General features: G+C 45.2%; 1 protein-coding gene across 3 annotated transcripts in view; it reads left to right on the plus strand.

Annotated features, from left to right (window-relative positions):
• Nucleotides 1–23,825, plus strand: part of LOC144723032 (neurotrophin-3-like) — a 166,624-nt gene that overhangs the window by 137,942 nt on the left and 4,857 nt on the right. Inside the window, exon 1 of one of the 3 annotated variants that reach the window (XM_078601558.1) lies at nt 16,584–17,345. The exons of 1 other annotated variant lie outside the window; for it this stretch is intronic. In XM_078601558.1, coding sequence (XP_078457684.1) covers nt 17,334–17,345 — 12 coding nt within the window. In that variant the 5' untranslated portion in view covers nt 16,584–17,333. Of the gene's footprint in view, nt 1–16,583; nt 17,346–17,680; nt 20,893–23,825 lie in introns of those variants that run through there. One more of the 3 variants, XM_078601559.1, reaches the window with a different exon arrangement.

Consider the following 23,825-nt stretch of genomic DNA (forward strand, 5'->3'; position numbering starts at 1 on the left):
TGTTTTATTATTTCTTATTTCCCTTCTACGTGATTTTACCGAAAGAACCAAGAATAACATTTTTATTTATTTAGTTAACATCGATTTTTTTCTCTCTCTGGCGGCCTCTTTATCAATCCACTGCAGAATTAAGAATTCCTAACGCCAATACAGAATTAGGAATGATGTTTTCCTTTCCATGATCTGCTGCGTGAGGATGAATGCAGATGTAAATGTATCGGCCAAGAGTCTTCTTTTAATCTTTCATTAATTCAGTCGTAGCAAACATTTAAAACATGTTGGTAATCACGAAAGGTTACGGGGAGCACCAAATATCACAAGGCAACAGTGGAAAGTTGTTGGATAAACAAGTTAATTGAAAACATTGACATGTAAACAAAGAGTTAAGATCGAAGTGAACTATGTAACTATTGATAATGGTATTAATAACAGAGAAAAGATCGACAGGAAATAAATCCAAATTAAGGAAATACAGAGGACCTGTATTTAAAAAGAGTCAATAAACTACCGGACAAACGCAAACCCAAAAGGATTCAGCATAATGTCATCCACAGAGGTTAAAGCTATAATGATAGTGACACTGAGTGCCAACTGCAATTCAGGCAATAATCAACAACGCTACCTATTTTAAAAAAAGTGCACCAAGAAGAGCCATTGCCCGAAACGTCACTGATTATATATTTTAAGGTAGTGTTTTGATGAGTATGTTGGGTGTTCTAGTTGTGCTTGTGCACCATCGCAACCATATATCACCAAATAATTTGTTTACCTGTCAATAGGTGTCTCTAGCGAGCAAATTGACTGAGACAAGAACAACCTACCTGGGTAAAAACGCAAACATATGACTAGTTATTCATGTTCAAGCAATGTATAACGCACGCAATTTTCCACAGGTGAAAAATGACCTTGACTCTGAGATGCTAAGCCAAGCATAGTGGAAATCGAACGCCAGGTACGAGCCTGTAATCAAATCTGGAGTGTTCTCGATCTTATCGGATCTCCCATCCTACGCAGGTGTGAGCCTGCAGAGAACTTGGATTGTAAACCTCCATGCGGGGCAGGTTGTTATCGGCTGCTGTGAGACTGTGCTAAGTGGTGGCCTGCTGTAGTGTAGGGGAGCGGTAGTGTATTGGTTAGCGCTGCGCTTCGAACCCTGGAGACCGGCCAACACCACTGACAGTTATTTGAACCGGTCGCCAAACCATAGGTCGGCTCAGCCTCAAATTAGTACCTGGTGTGGTGTGTAAACATCGCCATTCGGGAGGCCTGGCGTGGTGCTGGCCACCCACCCCCTCGTGTGCCGTGTCGGCCTTCGTGTGTGCTCACTCACAGAACTCGCTCCTAGAGGCTTTTAAAGCCACCAGATGGCGGTGCCACAACATACATTGTTGTACTGTGCTTCTGCGCTCCCACATCTACGCTCTCACATCTACGCTCCCACGTCTACGCACCCCGCCTGTTGCGACCTTGCACTGACAGTGGCGTGCTGAAGAATATTCAAATGACCGCCGTGATCCCTTACGGCTTGGAGAGGCCCTTAACCGGCGGTGGATTTGACAGGAAGGGCTGCGGCACGAATACCCACGAGACAATATTGACAGTGCCAGCCGATGCAACACCTGCAACCACGCGCGTCACACAACTCGGAGGGGAGGGGAGTGGGTGACATCCGCGCGCGCGTCTCCCATTGTCGTCGGCACAAACACGAGCTGCGTGGAAGGTGTCTCTGCGGCGTCGTCTCTGGTGCTCTTGACTTTGCTCCCCTGTCGAAGAAACCCGAGATGGTTGCTCGTCGCACGAGGAATAAGACCCCCCCAACCCCTCCCGCCCAACGCCGGCTGTGGGGACAATGGCCTGAGCACATCCCGATGTTTGACCTGTAAAGCGAGACTCGCCCGGTTTTTTTGCGAAGGACAACCGTTTGCTCAAGAACGTTTAGACGCGGCAGGTGTATGCGAACACCTGAAACTGTTGGCGTCCGATATTGTTTGTTTTATCTTGGCCGGGTCATTACACGTGAAAGACGAGATCTTGTCTTTGAATGCGTCGATACGAGTAGAGACAATAACAGACTGAATGTGAAAATGTACTTGATATAATTGTTATATTGGTTTTCCTTCTCTTTGTCTTGAAATTAAGATGGTTCAATTATTGGCAGCATCATGCGCGATGACAGTTTTTATATCTAACTCATTATGAATTAACAAATTAAATATTGATATTATTTTCGTAATATCAGAGTACATATATAAAACACGAGGGCGCCACTGTAGCGAAATGTTAACTACCTCGCCTTAATTTACAGGAGACATAGGTTCGATTGCATGTTCTGCCCGTGGTCACGTAGATTTTTCTCCGGGTCCTCCAGTTTTTCCTTCCACACTTAGAAACATGCGTTTAGTGTATTTGTCTCCAATACATTTCCACGTGAAAAGCCACTTCGTTGATCTATAATTTCTGGCCAGGTCGCTTCTGAAATAAAAGCTATATAGCTCAGTGGGCCTTACCTGGTAAAATAAAAAAAATAGTTTAGTTTTAGTTAGGTTTAATAGTTTATAAGTGTGTGTTATACCTGGACTGGTACAAGCTCATGCACTTCGCTAAGCCGCACTAAACAGCGTGGTGAAGTATGGTTGTCCAACCCACATGGCTGACACGATGTGGTGAGAGCCTAATCCAGATTTGTGACAGATCACTTCATTCTTGATTTGAAGCTAATGTCTGATCGCAACCGGTGTGGGCCATATTAAAAACTTTAAAAAGTCGCTACTCCTATAAATACATTTTTCTTGGTTACAGTGAAAAACATCACTGATTCCAAAGATTCATTTTCAGGCTAATGCTTTTTTTATATGTTTGGCCAACTTCTATATCCAGTTGTTACAACAATCCATCCATCTCTTGCTGGATAAATGGTGCATAGCAGGACAGTGAGAGATGGCAACAGTTTCAAGTTTCAAGGTCTTTATTCAGCAGGAGAAACATCTGATGATTTGCGTTAAAGAAAAAAAAACCCATCAGCAGAAGAAAACGTTTATAATAAATAACTACGCAGTATTTTTTTTGTGTCAAATACCTTGACACAACAGCCATCTCAGTACCAACAGGGACATCAGGCTGGCTTTACGGAGGAATGAAGTTTGTGAGCCATCCATAAACCCTTTCTGCAGGTTTTATAGTCGCTGACACACTCTCCTTTGTAGAAGTTTTGAAACTGATCCCAAAAGCCTCAGCTCAGTGGATAGGGGTAGAGAGGGGGTGTGTGTGGGGGGGGGGATGCTTTGTACAGCCACACATGTGCCATACGCATGGACACATTCATCATCAGCGGCCTCCAGCGTCGTCGGGCGATGAGATCTTTGTGCATCCGAAGCACGAGGAGGATCCCTTGAATTTTTCCCCGTGTCGTTGCCTCGTCTCGTGGAGACTTATCGCGCGTTAAACACTCCGCACGATTTGCTCGAGTGGCTCAGAGCTCAGAGCATCGTGCCATCGCTGCTGAGATCCTGGGTTGCTGAATTTGGGTTTCAGCCACCTGTGATTAGCCCAAGTTCCCAAGTGTGACGAGATGAGGGTTTTAAATACACCAACAATTTTTACTTTCACTTAGTTTTGGACAAATTCAAACAGTGAAAATAAAAATGAAAAGTATTCGTGTGACTACAATGTGACAAGCATTTGTCTGTATCCCGATATCTCAGAAGTAGTTCTATGATATCACCTTTCGGGCGAGATTCTCTAATATTGAGTGATGAAACTTCTTCTTGCGGAAGTTCCAAATAAACTTTCCATCTCGTGACACGATTGCCTAGAACACAATTCAAATAAAGTTGGTCCAAGCGCGGTTACAGAGAACAGTCGGCGTGCGTGATGTGCGTATCGTGGGTGCTTCCGATATTAGGAAGCCACTGGAGCTATGCACTTTTAAATCCAGATTGAAAACTAATTTATTTAAAACTGCTTGCTATTTTTTAGTTTGTTGTCCTTCCCCGCGCGCACATCCGATTAGCGCGTTTGGCTACGTACAATGCGAAAGAAGTTCAACGTACATGCATACGTACGTGGTGAGGAGGAGGAGAAAGAGGAGAAGCAGAAATCAAAGAAGCGGAAGCAGTTGATTTTTCAGGAATGGTTCCCAGCTGTGACCTCCGCGCACACCCCTCTGAAAGCCGGCGATGCGCGGCCCTCGCCGCACGAGGTCAGAGCTCTCGACCCATCCGTGCCGCTCTCACTAATTTGTTCCCCAGCACCCGCCGAGGACGGAGAGCGGAGAGCGGAGAGCCGGGGGTCTCGCGGCCAGCGTTAGCCAAGCCGAGACCTCCATGCCACACGTGCTGGGCGAAGGTCAACAGGCACTGCGGGCCCCGTCGTGTTTTGTTGATTGTCATCGACGTTCGAAGCTCGCGTTGATTTATGCAAGTGTACAGGCCGTTGCTCACGGTGTTTTATCACGCAGGGAAATGCCGCGCCGGGATATTCGTCGTGAACACTTTTCATATCCCACGTCGCTGCGACGGATCTGCACTTGGGAGAAAATGCAGCTTCGTTGACAAAAGGATTGGACGTGAATGTGCCGATGTGCTTGTTCGCCACACGGTTTACATCTGCATGCCAGGAGTGTTCGTCGTGACGATGATTTAGCTGTGGGCGAGAGTGGACGGAGCTACACGTGGCGGTGCTAATTGAATGATGAATTTGAGTGAAGGGTGGAGCAAGAAGAGTGAAGTTCAGGATACAGTTATTGTCTTGTTGAGGATTTGTGTTCTAAAAATAACAATTATTCGTATATTAGTAATCGCGCATCTAAATATATATGCTTGCAATTGATATTGTTGGGGGTTTTGGAGCGGTGGCGCAGTGGTTAGTACACCGCGCTATGGAATCGGAAACCTGAGTTAGATTCCTGGCCACGACTAACATCAGTGCGAGTGATATCTGAACAGGTCTTTCGGCCTGCCACCTGCCCTTCACCAACCCACAATGACCATGATTGGTGAAATATGGTTAAACAACCACATGCCCCGGACGAGGCTTACAAATCTGGAAATACTGATTCATATTTATTTAAGGATTAACAGTACATACAACTTTGTGCTAAATTACTCAGTGGAAAACTTTTCAAATAAAAGTATAGCATTATATAATACATTTTTAGCCTTACATTACATTCGAAATGTTAAAGCTTTCTTTTCCATGAGCTTTTGCTAAAATCTGTGACTAGCTTGTTTGCTGCTGTCTTGAAGCACTGTTTTATTTTTAAATCCCATGTGCTACTGTCTCTGTGCCAATGTGTCGCATTGCACTTCGTACTCAGCTTTGTTTCCATTGCAGTTGAAATGTTACTTCTGTCTTCCAAATTCTTTTTTTTCAAGTCAAATTGACGTGTGTTTAGATGTGCACATTGCCTGTGTATGCATGCGTATGGCGTAGCGATTAGCTCGGGTCCGGGGTTCGATTCCCGCTCACGGCCAACACCACTGACATTTATCTCAAACGGTCCTGGGCCACCTCCAGATCGACTCAGCCTCAAATGAGTAACCTGGTGCAGTATTTAAACAATGCCACTAGGGAGACAAAGGCGGTCAGGCGTGGTGTTGGCTACCACCCCATAGTGTGAAGTGCCAGCCTTCATAGGTGCTTGCTAACAGAACTTGCCCCAACAGTCTGTTAAAGCTATACGGGGGATCTTTGTCTTTGTGGCCACTCACAGTTGTTTTATTATTGTAACTTTCTGACCCACCCCTACTGGACATCTGTGAAAAAGAGCTTCATAGCTCATCGGATTTCTAAATAAAGAATCTTATTCTGTTTTCTGCTGTTTCTGGAGGAACCCCGAGACGAATGGGATCAGTCTCCTGGCACCACCAGATGGGGTTTGGCTAGGAGACATCATGGACACCTGTACCTCCGGCACAAGCTCGTTATGATCTTTTGTTCGTGGTTTCGTGGTGATTAAGTTCAACGTTGGAAGAGTTACCAGCCCCTCGCACCCGTCCAGAGCCCATTGGCCACTGAGGTAGCTGCACACGCCATGGGTGAGGGGAACATGCAATTTGTATCGGCCTTCCTCCGAACATCATTCCTCACAGCGATCACAGCGTTACCAACTGGCCAAGTTTGGGGGCTTTGTGTTTTGTTTACGGATGAGTGGATCGTTGGCTATAGCTAACATCAGTTTGATGGCCATGGTTAGCATCAGTGGTGAGTGATATCTGACCCAGTTCTGGGAACTATCCTAGGTCGACTCAGCCTAGGATTAGTACCCTGCTGACCAAACCGTCACCCCATGTGCCGTGCCTTCAAAATGTGCTCACGAACTGCACCTGCCCCAACAGCCGAAACGGCGATATGGGAGATCTGTGTTCTTGTCCTTTGCATGTGTGATTACTGCACTGATCTCTGTACACAGTGCCCTACATTTAATATAAAGCCACGTATAGCATCAGTGATGTCTGAACAATGTCGTGGGCCTCCACTGGGTCAACTCAACCTTAAATAAGTACCGAGTACAGTGTGTAAACATCAGTGCTGGCACAAACTGTTGTTTGGACGTGAGGTCAGCCACAATCTCCTCATGTGCTGTCTTTGCATACATGTATATCTAGAGCCATAATTCCAATCAACTGCTGGATGAGGGCATCCCCACACACCCTGTGGGTCGTGGGGGTTGTTCGACCAGACTTCACCGCTCTGGTAAATGTGAATTGGTGAAGGCGGTGAGCATAGACGTGGGTATCATAGAAGTACAACGAAACAATCGATGTTGCTGCACTGTTCTCAGATACCTACAATGTAGTGGTGCCCCGCAGCCACCTTTGGCAACCTGGTGTGTTTGGTCGTCACCCATCCAAATACTATCCAGGCTCAACGCTGCTTAGATTCATGAGATCTGATAAGATCGGGCGCATTCTGGGTCATGTGTGCATAGGCTGTCTTTTGTCAGATAAACGCTTTCAATAATTGTGATCCTTAAATTAAAGGGCACAAACCATGCATTTAATGTACACTAAGCCTACATTCAACACTATTGAATAGTTTATGTGTTTTAGTCCATGCATCATAAAACATTGACTCGTGTTTAAACACTCAGAATTTTGGTAAATGTATGCTTCGGGTTTTGTCAAATTAAGATTTACAATTATTAAAAGCGTTGCATCATCATCCACAATTAATCCACTGTTGGATGGAGGCCCGCCCCAAGCAGCCACCATCTCGCACGAGCCAATCTCATCCTCATCCATCTCCATCGCGGATGTCGTCATTTGACTTGCATTAGCAACTTTAGTGCACGACTTATACGTGCGCTATAAATCAAGCCTATTATTAACAACGAATAAAATAAAAAAAGACTTCCCACAAATGTGTGACCCCTGCAGCTCAGACGAGCACATTATCACCAGCCCTTGGAACGTCACAGTTTCGGGCAACACCGAGTGACCCCAAGTTATCTCAGCGTCTTCTGTTCTTCACCTGAGGACGGCTGCTTGCGTTGTGGCCGAAACGTCGTGAGAATTATTTTATTATGTTTTATTTTTATTATTTTATTATTTCCCTTCTACGTGACTTTACCGAAAGAACTAAGAAGATGAATCCCTGCAGTCACGAAAGCTTAAAATCGGAATTTATCTCAGTGTGTCCGTACTGGTGTCGTGAGGCCTACACTCACCGCTACACCCTTAGACATTGCCGTGGTGAAATGCCTCGCAGATCCCCAACAATCACCGCCCCCCACCCCACCACCACCACCAACAAAGTCCTGGAACTCACCAGGCCAATCTTGCTCAGGGGTTAGGGCCATGAGTTTAACCATTGTAATCTGTCCCGCTCCGCAGCGTACTGTAATCCTTTGATCTCGTCTGCTGCTGGCACAGGTCTCAGCCATTTGTAAAATTCCAGTCGCCGTGAGCCTCAGATTTTGTGGCATTTCGGCAACGGGCCATGTGCATTTCATTACGCGGTTGCCTGCTTTCTCTTAGGAAAGGGGGGGGGGGAATTAAAGAAAATCGAGTTGCTTTTTTCCATCATTTAAAACGGCCCAACATTCCCCAAGCCCAAGCTGCACCGTGTTATTCCTGGGCTAGCGGTAACACGGCTTCATATGTCGCCGCTGCCGATGCCAGCCGCATCGCTCGCTACTCAGGCGTGGACTTTGCCCAGAGGTGCCCAGAGGTGCCAAAATGTTGTGCGTGGGCCCTCGCGCCTGCCGGGAAGGCTGCGTAACGTCTATTGTACCCGTCTTGTAATAGTGTTTGCTGTTGTCCGCTTGCCTAATCGGTGAAAGAGCGTATGGAACATAGCCTGAAAAGTGCACAATTAACTGGGGAGAGGCACATGCTCAGAAGTGTGCTGAGCAAGGCCGTAGCCATGGAGTCAACATTGGGGGGGACCAAATCTTACAGAGAGTCTGGGGGTCCCTCCCCCCAGAAAAAAAAATCTAAATTTGAAAATGAATTTCCTGCCTAAAATATAAAAAAAATTCACTAACACATGGGATTTACGTTTTATTTATTTTTAACAATAACGTCTAATAGTGTATTGTATTACATTGCTCTGTTTTTTTCTTTTTTACCTTTTCTTGTTTCATTTTATGTAATGGCAGAGATTAGGGATTTATAAAGTACAACCATAACCACAATCATATAAACAGAAATCTATTTAATAGCAATATATTGGGGGGGGGGGGGGGGACATTTTGAGCATATTTACGGCCTTGGTGCTGAGAGAGAGAAATAGCAACACGTGGATTAGTGAAGAAGCGCAAATCAGACAGTGTGTTGATTTGACAGGATTCATCACGAGAACTGTATGTCTGTTGAATTTCTTTCGCACCGTACATAGCCAACCGTGCTCATTGGAGGTGCGGGGGAAAAGACAACAAACTAAAGGCCAACAGCAGTTCTAAAGAAACGAGTTTCCAAAATAGATTTAAAAGTGCATCGCTCCAGTGGCTTCCTAATTTCGAAAGGAAGAGCTTTCCAGACGGCCGCAGAAGCGCATCTGAAAGCGCGCGATGCAGTGACCATCTTTGTTCGACGGTTAGCCAAAAGCAGGCCGCTGCGAGGATGACCGGAGTTCGCGTGACGGTGATGCTCCTTTGTTAGAATGTATTCGTTCGGCAAACCGAAAGCCCGTGCATACATTTTGTCACAAATCTTTTCCATCGGGCGATGCATGCGCTGCATGCACTGTCTGATGGAACAAAAAGCCGCGTGACCAAATGGCAGTCAAAGGAGAGGAGAATGAGAGGGTGACACTAGTGCGGAGAGGGGGCGGGGAGCGATGGGATGAGCTCGTGGCGGTCGAGTGAGGTGGATTGTGGCATCACAGGACCGGAATGGAATGTAACGGGGTGGGGGGTGGGGGCGATGGCCTTCCTCCAGCTGTGTGTATTATAGATCAAGGCTGTTTTTGTCATAATTCCCAGCTGCGATTACCACGGTTGGCTACGTACGGTGCGAAAGAAGTCCAACATGCATAATAACTCAAGATGCAGGGACATGACTCCGTCACATCGTGATAATCCGAAGGTGGCTGCTCTATTTAAGACCGGAAGCAACAGGAGAGCTTCACCATTCATGCCCAATGAAGCTGATTGTAATTATCAGCGAAACGTCGTACTCAAATTTTAAAATGCTGTTGATTCTCTCTTCAGCACACCGGTGGGCTAAAGAAGTGAATTATTTTGTCCTTTGAAAACGTGACACATTTTTTACTGTTTGGCCGTGTCGGGTGGTGGAGGGTTACGACATTTATAAATAACTTTTGTGTTTGCACATTTGTGTTTGCGAAAATGTGAAGGTTGCATTGTTTTAGGTTTTCATCATTTTTTGCAAAAACTTAAACGCATGATTCGGTTTTAACATTTCACTTAAAATTTGCATATTTTTTTTTTAATAAAATTATTTTGTTTTATTTCTAAATAAGTGACTTTACCGAAAGAACCAAAGAGCATGGCTTCCTGCAGTCACGAAAGCTTCAAATCAAGATTTGCACAACATGTTAGCCTATTTTATTCGTTATTTTTCATGGAGCTGTCGAGCACCGCTGTTATGTTGGCACCGCCATAGAGGCGGCTCATCTTGTTTTGCTTTCAGGAGGTTAAGTGATCTGTTTCCTGTTGATTTTATTATGACCATACAATGTCTTCTTGGTTCTTTCGGTAAAGTCACGTAGAAGGGAAGTAATAAAATAATAAAAATAAAACATAATAAAATAATAAAATAATTATTGTATTAGTTTTTTTATAAAAAGAAAGCATAATAAAATAATAAGATAAATAACTTTTTCCTTTTTTTTTACTTCCCTTCTACGTGACTTTACCGAAAGAACCAAGAAGATGAATCCCTGCAGTCACGAAAGCTTTAAATCGAAAATTTTCTGTGCCTTTTCTTATTTTCTCGTTTGCTGCCACCACAGTCGTATGGTTATCCCATTTCGGGCAGGTGATTGATGATGAGGATGATGACTTGGCCCAGTCTGTAGCCCTGGCGATGTCCTCCATGGGGCGTAGCTCCTGAAGGAGCCCACAGACCAACAGACGTCCACGCAGCGGATTTTGGCCAACCATCGGACAAACACGGTCACCGCATTGTGCGCTTTCAGATGCGCTCTACAGCCGTCTGGAATGCTCTTCCTTCCGACATTAGGAAGTCACGAATGCACTTTTAAATCTAGATTGAAAGCAAATTTTTTACAACTGCTTTTTGTGTTTAGTTTGTTGTCCTTCCCGCTGTGCCAATACCACAGAATAAGCGATTATATTATCAGCCAGCATTTAAAATAAATGAATGTGAAATAAAGATTGTTTTGGCTGCGTTTTAATGGTTAGCGCATGATAAATACGTCTGTAATTGTATTCATGCAATGACACGGGCTTTGTTTATCTAACATTGAGTGTATTCAAACTGTTGTATATATATAGCCATTAGATTTTGTTGGTATTTTAAGTGTAGAAAATTTACCAAAAATATACAAGTAGTCATTTGTATTTTTCAAATAAATATAGTTATTGATTAATTGTATTTTTTAGTAATTGATAGGTCCTTTTAAATTTTTTTATAAACATATCCTCATTTTATTGGGGTTTAGATTATTTTCAACCATTAAATATTGGTATTTAAAATTGCACACACAAAATGAATCCTTCAGCAAAAAGAAAAACATGGCGCTCGTGAGTTTCACTTTTAAACTGGGAGACGGAAAGCACCTAGACACGTAGGAGCTGTAAATTTCTATTTGAAGCTTTCGTGACTGCAGGGATTCATCTTCATGGTTCTTTCGGTAAAGTCGCGTAGAAGGGAAATAATAAAAGACAGCGTCTGACAGACCTGTTCTTCACCTGAGGACGGCTGCTTGCGTTGTGGCCGAAACGTCGTGAGAATTATTTTATTATGTTTTCTTTTTCTTATTTTATTATTTCCCTTCTACGTGACTTTACCGAAAGAACCAAAAAGACGTAGGCGCTTTGCCTATGTTTTATTTTTTATGTTTGGCACAATTGTCACAAACAAATGCAAAGATCCCCTGTATAGCCTTAACAGACTTTTGGGGCAAGTGCTGTCAGCGAGCACCTATTCAGGCCAGCACGGTAACATCACACCCGGCCCAGGAGGACCGGCTCAGATAGTCGTCACTGGCGTTGGCTGTGAGCGGCAATCGAACCCGGGTGGTGAGGTTCGTAGAGCAAGCGCGTTGACCGCTACACTACCACTCCTCTCACTTGTCAAACACACATACAGTACAGTACATACAAACACGCACACACACGTGCATCATTTGCCAGAGAAATACTGAAGAGCGCAATCACGCTCGTGGTTCCAGGGTGCACTGCACTCCAAAACCGCGCGGTGATTTTTTTTTTCAGTTGAGAATGGGTGAGGAGGATTGATTTCATAGGACAGGTGTTTGGGGCCGTAACTAACCGGGTCCAGGAGAGACGAGAAAACCAAAACTGCACCGCCGAGGATTTTGAGGAAGAGGAGGGCGGAGGACGTGGGTAACAAGAGGCAGGGAGAGAGGTTGTATACCGTGGCAGGTTTAAAGGAAGTAGAGGCGAGAGGAGGGGGACATTGACGGGAATCAGGTGGCCGAGGGTGAGAGAGGGAGACCACGTGGAATGGGTGTGGGAAGACGTCGCAGCTGCACTCGATTGGCTACCTGCTGTAATATTCTCTTGCCGGTAAATTGCACCATGCATAGCATCACGCAGGTCTGCCTGCAGCTTTGTGACCTAGTGTATTTTTTACTTATGCATAGCAGGTATTTGGCAGTGTGGGTAACCCGAACTGACAACGAGCAATAGATCTCTGCAAGAGGCATGTTATTTGCATCAGTGGTGGGATGATTGATAAGCAACCCCATTGCCACCCTGCGACTTTACAAGCTTCACATGTTACCTGAGACATCAGTTGTAGGTGCAAACGAGCCACTGAGAAACAAACAATGCAATACAAATGCCGCAGTCATTAGTGGACTGCCTCCCTTCTGCTCGGGGTTAAACACCATTTAAGCCCTAGCACCTGTATTTTTTTTTCTTCCTTCATCTTCTTTGCAATTTCACCAGAGAAAGCAAAGCAGTGGGCTCGCGTGCTGGAGGCGAGGCCTTATCTGTCACAGCCTCGGCACCCTCTCTGTCAGATTGAGCCGTGAATCCGATTACAAGCCCTGACTTGCGTCAGACCACTGGACTGCCGGTGTGAAAGTGGGAGGGATTATCTCTGTGAGGAATGAGCAACCCCCCCCCCCTCGTCAACCCACACCCCCCCCAAACCACAGAAATGCACCCGTCTGCTCTCTTTCTTCCTTTTTCTCTCTCTCTCTCACTCTACCTCCTGTTATCCAGCCGCCTCCCTCTATACTTCCACTTGGTACCTGGGAGTGTGCTGCCAAGCGCCGCAGGGGATGGCTTCTCAGAACCGGTACCGGTGGATTTCGATGGCAAGCAAAAGAGAAAGGAGCTCCTCGCAAACATAAATTGCCCTTGGGCACAACACTGGCATCTTGGCCGGCCCACTTGCGCTCACTCTTAAGTGCATGGCTCTATTTCATTATTATCCAGATCGGTGATCAAGAGGTCATCGTGATGGCCGATGCCAATGGTGCAATTATTACTTCTAAGCTTTTGTCAAAGCATACAGCTGATGTACAGAGATTGACAACGTTTGCCTTAATGATTATAACAAGAATGTAAAATGGCCAAGTCAGTCAAAGCATTGCAAAGGTGCATTCCTGAAGTGTTGATTTTAAGCTCTCTGCATTCACACCGATACCAGGCCAATTATGAATTTCCATACATATTAAGCATTGGCAGATGGGTAGCGCAGTGGTTTGTACACTGCACTCTTAAACTGGCTGTCTGAGTTAGACAACCAGCCACGGCTAACATTGGTGCTATTTGAATAGGTCCCGGACCAACACATTCACTAACCAGCAATGACCAGCTTCTAGAAGTATGGTCAAACAAACTTCACGACTTACGTGGTCTGGGAAGACCTAATCCAGTTGTGGATTGACAAAGAGTTAAAATTATCATTATTTAAAAATGTTACCATATAAATTAAACTCTGCACCTATATAGCGTTACAAGGGACGGTAGGACTGGATTTGTCAGTCATTTACTTGGAAGTTACTTTTTAGGAAAAAACCGTCTAGGCAGGCTTACCGAGAAAGTCATAACTGTTAAAAAATATATAATCGTGCCCCGATGTTAAATTCATTTCCCGAAGAAGCTCCCAGTATGTAGAACGACACATGGGACATCGTGCCGAACACATCAGAGAACCATACATCACAACCGTGAAAACCCATTGCAGTAAAAAAGAATAGAATGGTTCGCAAAATGTGCCTCCACAAACATTGTATTTGCCATAAACACAGGAAGCGGGTGCATCTGTGATGTTTTGTTGAGGCTATTCATTTGCAGGAGGTTATAAACAAAGCAATAAATGAGCCGTGACTCAGTTTGGCTTTTAAGGGGGGTACCAATTGTTTGGCCTCATTGCCCCCACATCTGCTGGGGTGAGTGGTGGGTAAGGTGGCGTGAAGGGGTGAGTGGTGGGTACGGTGACGTGATGCAGGAGTGGGAGGAGGGAGAAGTGGGTACACAGCGAGAGGCAGCGTCAAAAGTAAGAACCCCATCTAACTCAACTGCACAGTGGCAGACGCTTTTGGGGCTTAGTATTTGTTGCGTTACGAAAGAAATTGGGGCCCACAGCTCATTTGTGCCCCCGTCGTCTTTGCTTAGTGGCAACCTCGCCACTCGCAAACAAGTCATTGAGACTAAATCACGGCATTCTCAAGCGCCGTTGTAACAACTACTTCCAATAGAATTACAAAATGAACATCTTTTCAGCGAGACAGCCATAGTTGCTTGAAACGTGTGTGTTATGTTACTTCATTGCAATATTCTACATCGTATTCATGTAATACATGAATGAAATAATTGTAGCTTTACAGTGTATGCATGATATATAAAGATATAGTTCAGTGTTAATGTGAGATTGTTAGTACTGTATCGTGTAATATTATCGTATTAATCACTGTTGTTGTTTTTACCTTGAATTTCTTTAGAGCTGCTTTTTGTGTTTAGTTTGTTGCCCTTCCAACGCACTTCCGATTAGGACGGTTGGCTACGTACGGTGCGAATGAAGTTCAACATGCATACACATACATGTTCACATACGTACATACATGTTTACATACATGTTTACTGATTCGTTTGATCCAACTCTCGAAAGAGAAACGGTTCGTCTCAATAGGGGCCTCACAAGGTTATGCATGAAAGTAAATGAATTAATCCATAATTGCTCTCTGGTTCTTTCGGTAAAGTCACGTAGAAAGAAAATAAATTAAATAATAGAATACGACGTTTCGATTGCAACACAAGCAATCGTCATCAGGTCAAACTAAATTTGAGAGAGAGCCAAAACACAGACACGGAGACACACAGACAGACACACAAGCAGAGAGAGACAACACAGAGACACACAGAGAGAGACACACAACATAGACACACAGAGAACAGTCCATAATTAATCTATAATTGGTTGTGAAAATGTTACCCCTAACACTGAATAGTGCTGAACCTACAAGCTGTGCTCATTGTTAATGGCAAGAACAGCATGTCTATGGCACTCAGCCTTTTAAAGTTAAATCATATCAAATAACTGTTGTCGATTATGAATAACAACCTAATTGAATATGAGAAAATTGGCTTTTTGCTGTCACTGAGATGAAAACAATATTTGACACGGTTAATGTTTTCTGATTTCTGTTTGCTTGGTTGCTGTACTTTATTCGGTCTGCTTTTGAGTTGTCACTTGGTTCAACAAAATTAACTTGAAACGTAAATATTGATATTCGGTCAAATTGTCTTCATTTACTCGGTGATAGAAACGAACCTTGTTGTTTTAATCGGTAATTATTTTTTTATTCGCGTTGGCTCGTGTAAGGGGTCGGCAACCAAAATAACAAGAAGAACCACTTTTTAGAATAAAAAAAAACCCCTCAATATTTCAAGAGCTGTAACGCACGTGGTGAATCCGACACGGTGGTGATCCTTAATAAATGACGTCACGAAACTGTCCTTTTAAAGAGCAGCATGCGGCTCTGGAGCAGCAGGCTGCCGACGCCTGGACGAGCGTGGTGAAGTATGGACCGATAACCATCAATCCTACGTGGCATGGGGAATCTCTCCTTCAGCAATGGATTGACAACGGGCCGCAAATGTAATTCGTTGTATAAGTTCGCAGAAGCAGAACATTTAAATGTTGTGGATTTGCTCTCCAACACACCGTGTGCTGTACTAGTAACGAGTTGGCATGTTCTGTTTACGTGACAAACCTTACTAGTTGGCTGTGTCGGGTGGTGGCGGGTTTAACGACACATTTATATTTACAAGATCTAACCCAAAAAAACCTATATTATGGATAATAAATTATGTTAATGCTGCTGAAATAGAGGGCCGATAAACATTAGAGGCAACTCAAAATGTACTTATTAACCGATTATGCTCATGACACATAATTCTACAACAGCTTGTGTTAATCTAGTCACAATTAATTCATATCCAATGCTGTTACATTTCCATTAAAGGAGAAAACAAGACGAGATAAAAAAAGAAAACGAGGAAATAACACAAACGAGTTGTAGAAAAAACGAAACGTGTTGGTGCTTGAAATACTGGTTTATTTGCGTTCCGAATACATTGCAGAAACAAAATGATCACGGGAATTCCTCTGAATGATAAATACTACTTAATATTTTGCCTTCAAGAAGATCCCTTATTGGCTTCATAGATACTAGGCACCTTCCACCTATTAAAAACACAAATATTACCCTATAGCCTGAACAGACTTTTAGGGCAACTGCTGTCAACTAGTAGAAGGCCAGTACGGCACACGAGGGGGTGGGTGGCCAGCACCACATACACACAAAGACAAAGATCCCCCGTATAGCCTCAACAGACTGTCGGAGGCAAGTGCTGTTAGCGAGCACACCCCCCCCCCACCGCATGATGTTCAGCACCAGGGACAGCGCCCCGGGCGCTGCCAAAATCGTGAGCGCAGCGAGAGTCGGAGTCAAAGGTCGGCAGCTGGAGCGAGAGAGGAGCGCGGTGTGGGTGGGTGCGCTATGCTCCCGCCAGTTGTGCGACTCCGTTTTCTCTCTCCCCCCCCCCTCTCTCTCTCTCTGCGCAGCGCATCACGCCCGCTGTGATGTCGTAGAACGAACGCCGCAGTAGGCGTGCGCATTGTGTTTCTATCTAGACGCAGTGCATTTCTTTAAACGCATCAGTTTAAACAAGTTTATGCAGTTCCATATAATAGTCGCAACGTTTTGCTAGATTAGTCAATCGCTTGCTTTATAAAAAAAAGACTTGCTTTTAGTGTTTTTTTTTCTTTCTTTTTTCCGTCCTCGACTTTCAACTTTCGTTTCAGAGTAGCGAGTTTCTCCGCGTTACATTTGAGCGGCGTTGCCCCTTGGGTTGACGAGCGGGCGGGCGGGCGGGTGGGCGATCGGGCTGGGTGGCTCACGGCTTAGTGACCACCACCACCACCACCAGCCGCGCTCCCCTCTCTCAGTGCGCTCCCTCTCTCCCCCCCTATGGGGGTTCAGGCCGCTCGCTGCTCTCGCCGTGCCGTGCGATCTCCCCGGGCGCTTGCAGTTAGTTCGGCAGTGGTTTTGAGAGCGGCGCGGTGAGGAACCGCGAGCGCAAATGAGCGCAGCGGCGTGCCGAGCTGCCATGCGGATGCCTTCGGGAACTCATCTCATCCGCTCCAGTTCAACCCGCGTTGCATCGGCCGGTGTAAAGGATGTGATTCTGATGAGGAGGAGAAATGACAACTCAAGTGAGTTTAATTGCTTGTTATCGCCTGATTAACACATTGTACTGTGTCGCAGCTTCATTGCGAGTAGTTCTCGCAAACTTGAGTGGGGCAGTTTCTCGTCAGTTCCAGACGCAAAACATTATCATTCGCATCTATATAGGGGCATCTGAATGCGACCGTATCCCAATACGGAGTACAACAACAGTTGGTATATGTATCATGTAATGAAGAGGCAGGAATAAATAACGCTTTTGATTCGGGGCTTGCACAAGGACAGGGAGTCGGCAGAACGGATGGTTGGGGGGGGGAGGGGGAATGAGTTCCAGAATAGTTGAATAAAAATTACGATAATAGTTTACATTCACCTGCTTACAAGTCATTGCGAACGGGTTCGGAAGCTACGTCTCATGTCGCCGTGAGCAAGTGGTAACAACAAACACAAGCGTTCCACCAAAACACGCTACAGTTGAGTTCTTTTATGAGCACTGCTGTCATCCAACTATGATCCTAGACGGAGAACAACCCATGCTCTAGCTTACGTTGAAGGGTTTGCGCGTAATTATGTGAGTAGATGTTTAATCAGCATCGTCGGCTATACCATTGACGTGTAGAAATATACACACTCGTGTGAAAAACAGCTATGACAGTCACTTCTCTGTGTAAATGAAGGTATATAATGCGCAATGTAATATAATCAATTGATTCACCAGTCTACACTCGAGCACGGAGTTACACTAGACCCAGGCTAGGGTATATAGTGTATTGGATGAACCGTGTGTACAGCTCTTTGTCAGTCCACTGCTGAGCACCTCCTCACGTCTCTGCATCTCGTGAGGATTGTTTTACCATACTTCAGCATGCCGGTCAATCGTGTATTACACGTAGCAACCCTTATCCCTTCGATTATGGCAACTAGTTTCCATTGCATTTAGTAGCGATACTAAATATATCGTCGAGAAAGTTCATAGATGTAAAAATAAGTTTAATAGCAAATAGAATGGCAATGTGTGTTCGGCTCTTGTTAGGTAATGTGGAGTGGAGGCACAGTGGTTAGAGCGCTGCATAACGAATTCGGCTGCCTGGGCTTGATTCGCTGCCACGGCTAACATCAGTAGCGAGTGATATCTGAACTGGTCCTGGGCCCACAATTCTGCAATCCACAGTAACCAGCAGAGTGAAGTGCGGTCTGCTGATCCCTTTGGCCGAGGTGGCTTGAAGAAAAGACTTTCATCCAGCAGTGGATCGAGGGGCCGTTAAAACGAGACTGTGTATACGAAGTGTTGATAAACAGCATGGGGCGAAAGGCTGTGTCCGTAGCCTGTAAACAGCGGGATTACATGCAGTGTTTATTAACACGTCCGACCATAGTTTACACGCGTGCGCCAGGTTCAACTGGGCTCCTATCGCAGTGAATGCGGGAGCGCGTTCCCTATCCTGACCGGTGCCAGGAACATCGCGCGCGCTGTAAATAACTACAATAGCCAGCAGCCCACGTGTACAACCCGAGCCGAGATGATCAAAACGCACGCGTGTGTATACGCAGAAATTATTAGGCAGCTGCAGAAAAAAAAAGCCGCCACTATGGAAATGCGTAAACAGTGTGAAGTTCACGCTTTGCCGAAGGCCAACGTGGAATCCTCGCGACATATATGCGCGAATGTATACGTACACGTAGGCATACGGACACGCGAAAACACATTCCATTAAGCTACTGCATTCCTCGCCAGCACTTTTCGAGTAAAGACGTCACCGACAGCAGACGGGGCACTTGACTTAGAAGGGTAAATACGACTACTGTATGTCAAACCCCTAAATGCGTCGGATCTCGGAAGCTAAGCAAAGCTGGGCCTGGCAAATAATTGGGTAGATGACCGCCGTGGCTTGTCAGGTATTGTAGGCGCGGGGTTGTCGAGGTCGCGCTAAGAGAAGGAGGTGCAGATCATTGTCATCCCACTCGTACTCCTGATGGGTTTTCTCCGGGTACTCCGATTTGCTCCCCGCGTTAAACCGAACTCTCGTTGATGGAATTTATCAAACGCCCCAATGCAGGAAAATCCTCTATAAAAAAAGACTCAAGAAGGCTTTCATGAGTGAACAATCGTTTGACGCCTTAGCATAGTCAAGCATGCATCCTCATATAACGCGACGTTACACGTGTCAATTCCTCTAACAGATTGCCCTCGTTCCTTCGAGCTGATGCATTCATGTTCACGCATTATCAACCCATCCATCCTTTCACTTCTCATTCATTCATCCGATCGTTTATTTCCTTATTTATTCTCATACTTGTTGCGTCTGCGGTTCAGACTTTAAACACCCTCTGCCAAACGATCGATTAGCACAGGCTACAGCCGACGCGCCAGGTCAATCGGCTCGAACTGGTTTGTGACAAGTGTTACATAACTTGGCCAATGCTCGAGGGGGGTTCGTGAGGACCTCCCAGCTCCCCGGAGCAAATCATTGACTTGCCCTCAGCCTTTATAATCGTTCAGCAGTCTCTCCCGCATAAACAGTGCATTTCCCCCCGTTATTTGCACTGCACAATGTTGGCTTTATTCATGCTGAAAGGAGTACACGTATGCGAACTTATTTCGGCATAATAATTATATTTAACAATCTTTAACCGCAGAAAGTCTGGCTCTCGATGCTCGTAGTTTTTTTTTATCTTCCAGGAGCATCCTACATTGGGATGTTTAGGTGATTACGTTATTTAGTGTTTGGTTTCATGCAGAAGGAAACCTGAGAATCCAGAGACAGCCCATCGTGCGAACGAGGAGCTGACATGCAGCAACGCCATCTCTCTACCACGGTGGCGAGATGTTAACTACCTCGCCTGGTATACAGGAGCTCGTGGGTTCGATCCCGACGCCTGTTGTGTATTTGGAGTTCGCGTGTCTCTCTCTCCCCGTGGTCGCGTGTATTTTTCTCCGGGTCCTCTGGTTTTTCCCTACACATTTAGAAACATGCATTTAGAGTTTTTGGCTGCTATGAATTTCCACATAAGACACTTTGTTGGGTTATCATTTGTGGCCAGGTCGCTTCTGAAAAAATACCTAATAGTTCAGTGGGTTTCACCTGGTAAAATAAAAATAAAATAGTTGATTGGTTTAGTAGCTTTTTACCACCTTGCAGCAAACAACACCGACAACACCTGGCAAGCCCTGGTGGTGGTCACCTATGCAGGCACTAACCTCGGCTCAATCATTCTTAGCTTTCAATATCTAAGAAGAAGACAGGGCTGATTCATGGTAATTGGTCCTCAGCTTGAGACAGAACGTATGCTACATATATACGAGGCTAACTGAAAGTGAACAGCGTTGTTGCCTTCATGGCTTCTCGCCAAGTTTAAATACACAAGGTACTGATAGAGACACGTGAAACGCACGTGTTGTTGAGTGAGTACCCGCACGGCGTAAACCAATTAAGAAGATGAAGAGAAAGAGAGACTCCGCCCCTCTCTGCACGTGTGCCATTCGAGGTAACAGCCGTTGCCTCCGACCAAAATCATCATCTTGAGCGCGCCCGAGCGATCTCGTCGGGTCTCGGAAGCTGAGGAGCATTGAGTCTGGTTAGTACTTGCATTGGAGACTGTCTGAGACTACCGATGTTGTAGTCATTGGGTGGGGGCGATGCCAGGTGGCCAGGAGGTTTCAGTAGAGCCATGGATTATTTAAGCTATTTGTGCGGAGCTTTGAGCGTTAGCCTATAGTGTGTGTGTGGGTTTTTTTTTGTATCTACTACTCGAGTTTCCACCAAAATGAAGCCAAATGCTTATTAATGGAATTGATCAACTATCCAAATGCAATACCCTCCCAGAAATTAGTCTGGAGATTCATTATTTTCTTGAAACAAATGGATGTGTTCAAGGTGCATAAGGAACAGACGAGAGGAAACCCTATACTCGCTGGTTATTTCGGTAAAGACGGACGCTTATGTGGCGACCGTAACGTCGTGTTTTCTTTTATTATTTTTTCTATCCACGTGACTTTACCGAAAGAACCAGAGAGTATAGATTCCTGCTGTCACGAATGATTCAAATCGAGAGGAAACTCGTTCGGTCGACTTTGTCCCAGGTGTATTCCGCAAATTATGAGCGGAAGTGTAGACGTTGGCTTGTTGAGGTCGGTGCAGTAAGCGATGGACAATCTAAGGTCGACGCTAAGATTGGCTGAAACGTATAAACCGAGGTCTCTTTTGGAAAATAAACTATTTATTTGTCTGAATGCGATCTTAACTGGGTATAAATAAATAATTATCTCGTACAATTAGACCTACACAATTACATTGCATACTACGGCTTGGGCAAGATTCAATAATAATTTCATTTATTTACCCAGGAAAGCCTCATTGAGTCTCAAAACTGTTTTTTTAGGAAGGTATTGGCATCGCGATGTTTGGCCAATCGCGTTCATCATTGTTTGGGTTCATGTGAGTGAAAACCGACGACGTATCTGGCATACGAGAAGGGTAAAATACTGAATAATCCACATTGCCCATTTCTGTACTGAAATATATCCCAGTCGCCTTGTAGCACAAGCAGATAAATGCCCTGGCTTGTGACAGGGCGTTTTGTGAGCCACGCGTTTCACACACCGATCTTCAACAGCACGTCAACAGGAGCATCGAAATAATCGTACCCGTGGTATTGTCAAACAGCTGGAGCTCTCTGATATATAGATGCTACGCGTGTCGCCAACGCCACGGCGAAGACGTGGAGGTTTAGAGGGAAGAGATCCGTCTGTGTGTTGGTATTAACCTTCATGGACATCGCGTAGGTTCACACCGTGAGTGGTAATGATACCAACAACAGTCGGCCAGCTGTCACACCACCTTTGGTCGCAGTAAAAAGTAATGTCCTGTTCAAGGAAGTGAAATGTGAAGAATGTTCGTTACGCCTATGGGGTATATATGTGTGCGAGGTGACCAGGACATGGCTTTACGGTAAATGTTCCTGAATCCATCTTTGCGGAGCTTAGTTTTTTTGCCATAACGTGTGCGTGTTGATCTTTCTATGGGAACTTTGCTTTCCTTCCACATTCGTGGAACGGACCAGTAATCCCAATTGCAGGACCATCCCGAATAAACAATAGTCTCGAGACTCATTGAGGCATCCCTGGGTAAATAAATAGCGTCATTATTATTATTCAACGAACCAAATCACCCAGAATGCGTCCTGTCTCATCAGATTTCGGAAGCTAAGTGGTGTCGAGCACGGTTGTAAAATAGATGCTGTAGGTTGCGGGGCTACGGTTAAGGACAGCAGAGGGACAGTGCAGCAAAATAAATAAATGTATACTATTTTATGCTCCACTTCGTATGTATGTTGAACTTATTTCGCATCGTACGCAGCCAACCGTGCGGGGTGGCGGTGGGGGGGGCACAACAAACTAAAGTTATCCTAAAATGTATAGACACATATATATATAACACAATCGCTACGACCAACACCGCGTATTTGATGTTCATCTGCTCGAGCAGTGGGGTTGACGGCAAAGCCCTGGGACACGTGCGAACGTTAATACCCATTCGTTACAACCAATCAGATTTCGCTCACTAAAGCACTCCCGTGGGTCTGATTGACATGCAACGGCCACTGCAGCTTGCGGCCACTCGGTCGCTCGCTGGAATGGTAACGGCCGTGAATTAATAGCGCGCAGAGTAAACGGTGCGGCGGTTTTGGTGCCACATGTCGTGTGAACGCAGTCGACATTGCTATCAATGTCCGTAGTAGATTCGAGCGCGTTGTCAGCCAGTCTGGCTTTGTCGACGCTATCTATGGATGGCCTGCCAAACACCAGGGGAATGCCATTACATTGCTGACGCAGAGCATCGTGGGGAAATGAGTGAAGCCCTTTCTCAATTGCAGACGTACAACTCATTTTTTTTACCATACTTCACCACGCTTGGTCAGTGCGAGTTGGTGAAACCCGTGCGCATGTAAACGTTGGAGCATAGTTCAGTACAACCGCAACGGGTTTCGCCGCATTGCTCTCTGCTGATAATGCAATCTTGCAGCAGCATACAACTTATGTTTTATGCATGATGGTCACCCATCCACGCACTATCCAGGCTCAACACTCTTAAGCTTCCTAGATCCGACAAGATCTGGCAAATTGTTCATAGGCCGTTGGAAATATATGTAACGGTATATACAATAACAAAGAGAATAATGAGCTAGAGTCGTTGTTTGGACTCACTGACAAATGTAGTTTGTGTATGTGCAGGGACGTAATCTATTCATACTATTTGGTTCTTTCGGTAAAGTCACGTCGGTATAAAAATTAAATAATCTATTGTTAATGGAGCACCAATCACCCATTCTGATGGGCTATGAACACGTAATCTGGGCTACAAATACAATTGCATCTGAAATACCTACCGCTAACTTTATTACCTAGGTCGGACTCAGTCGTACTGTGCGTAAACATCACTGGGGAGACAAAGGTGGCCGGGCGTGGTGCTGGCCAAATCACCAGTTCATGTAGCGTGCTCGCCATAAAG

This window comes from Lampetra planeri, chromosome 16 (genome assembly GCF_965212315.1).
Source record: "Lampetra planeri chromosome 16, kcLamPlan1.2.h2, whole genome shotgun sequence".
Classification (NCBI taxonomy): domain Eukaryota; kingdom Metazoa; phylum Chordata; class Hyperoartia; order Petromyzontiformes; family Petromyzontidae; genus Lampetra; species Lampetra planeri.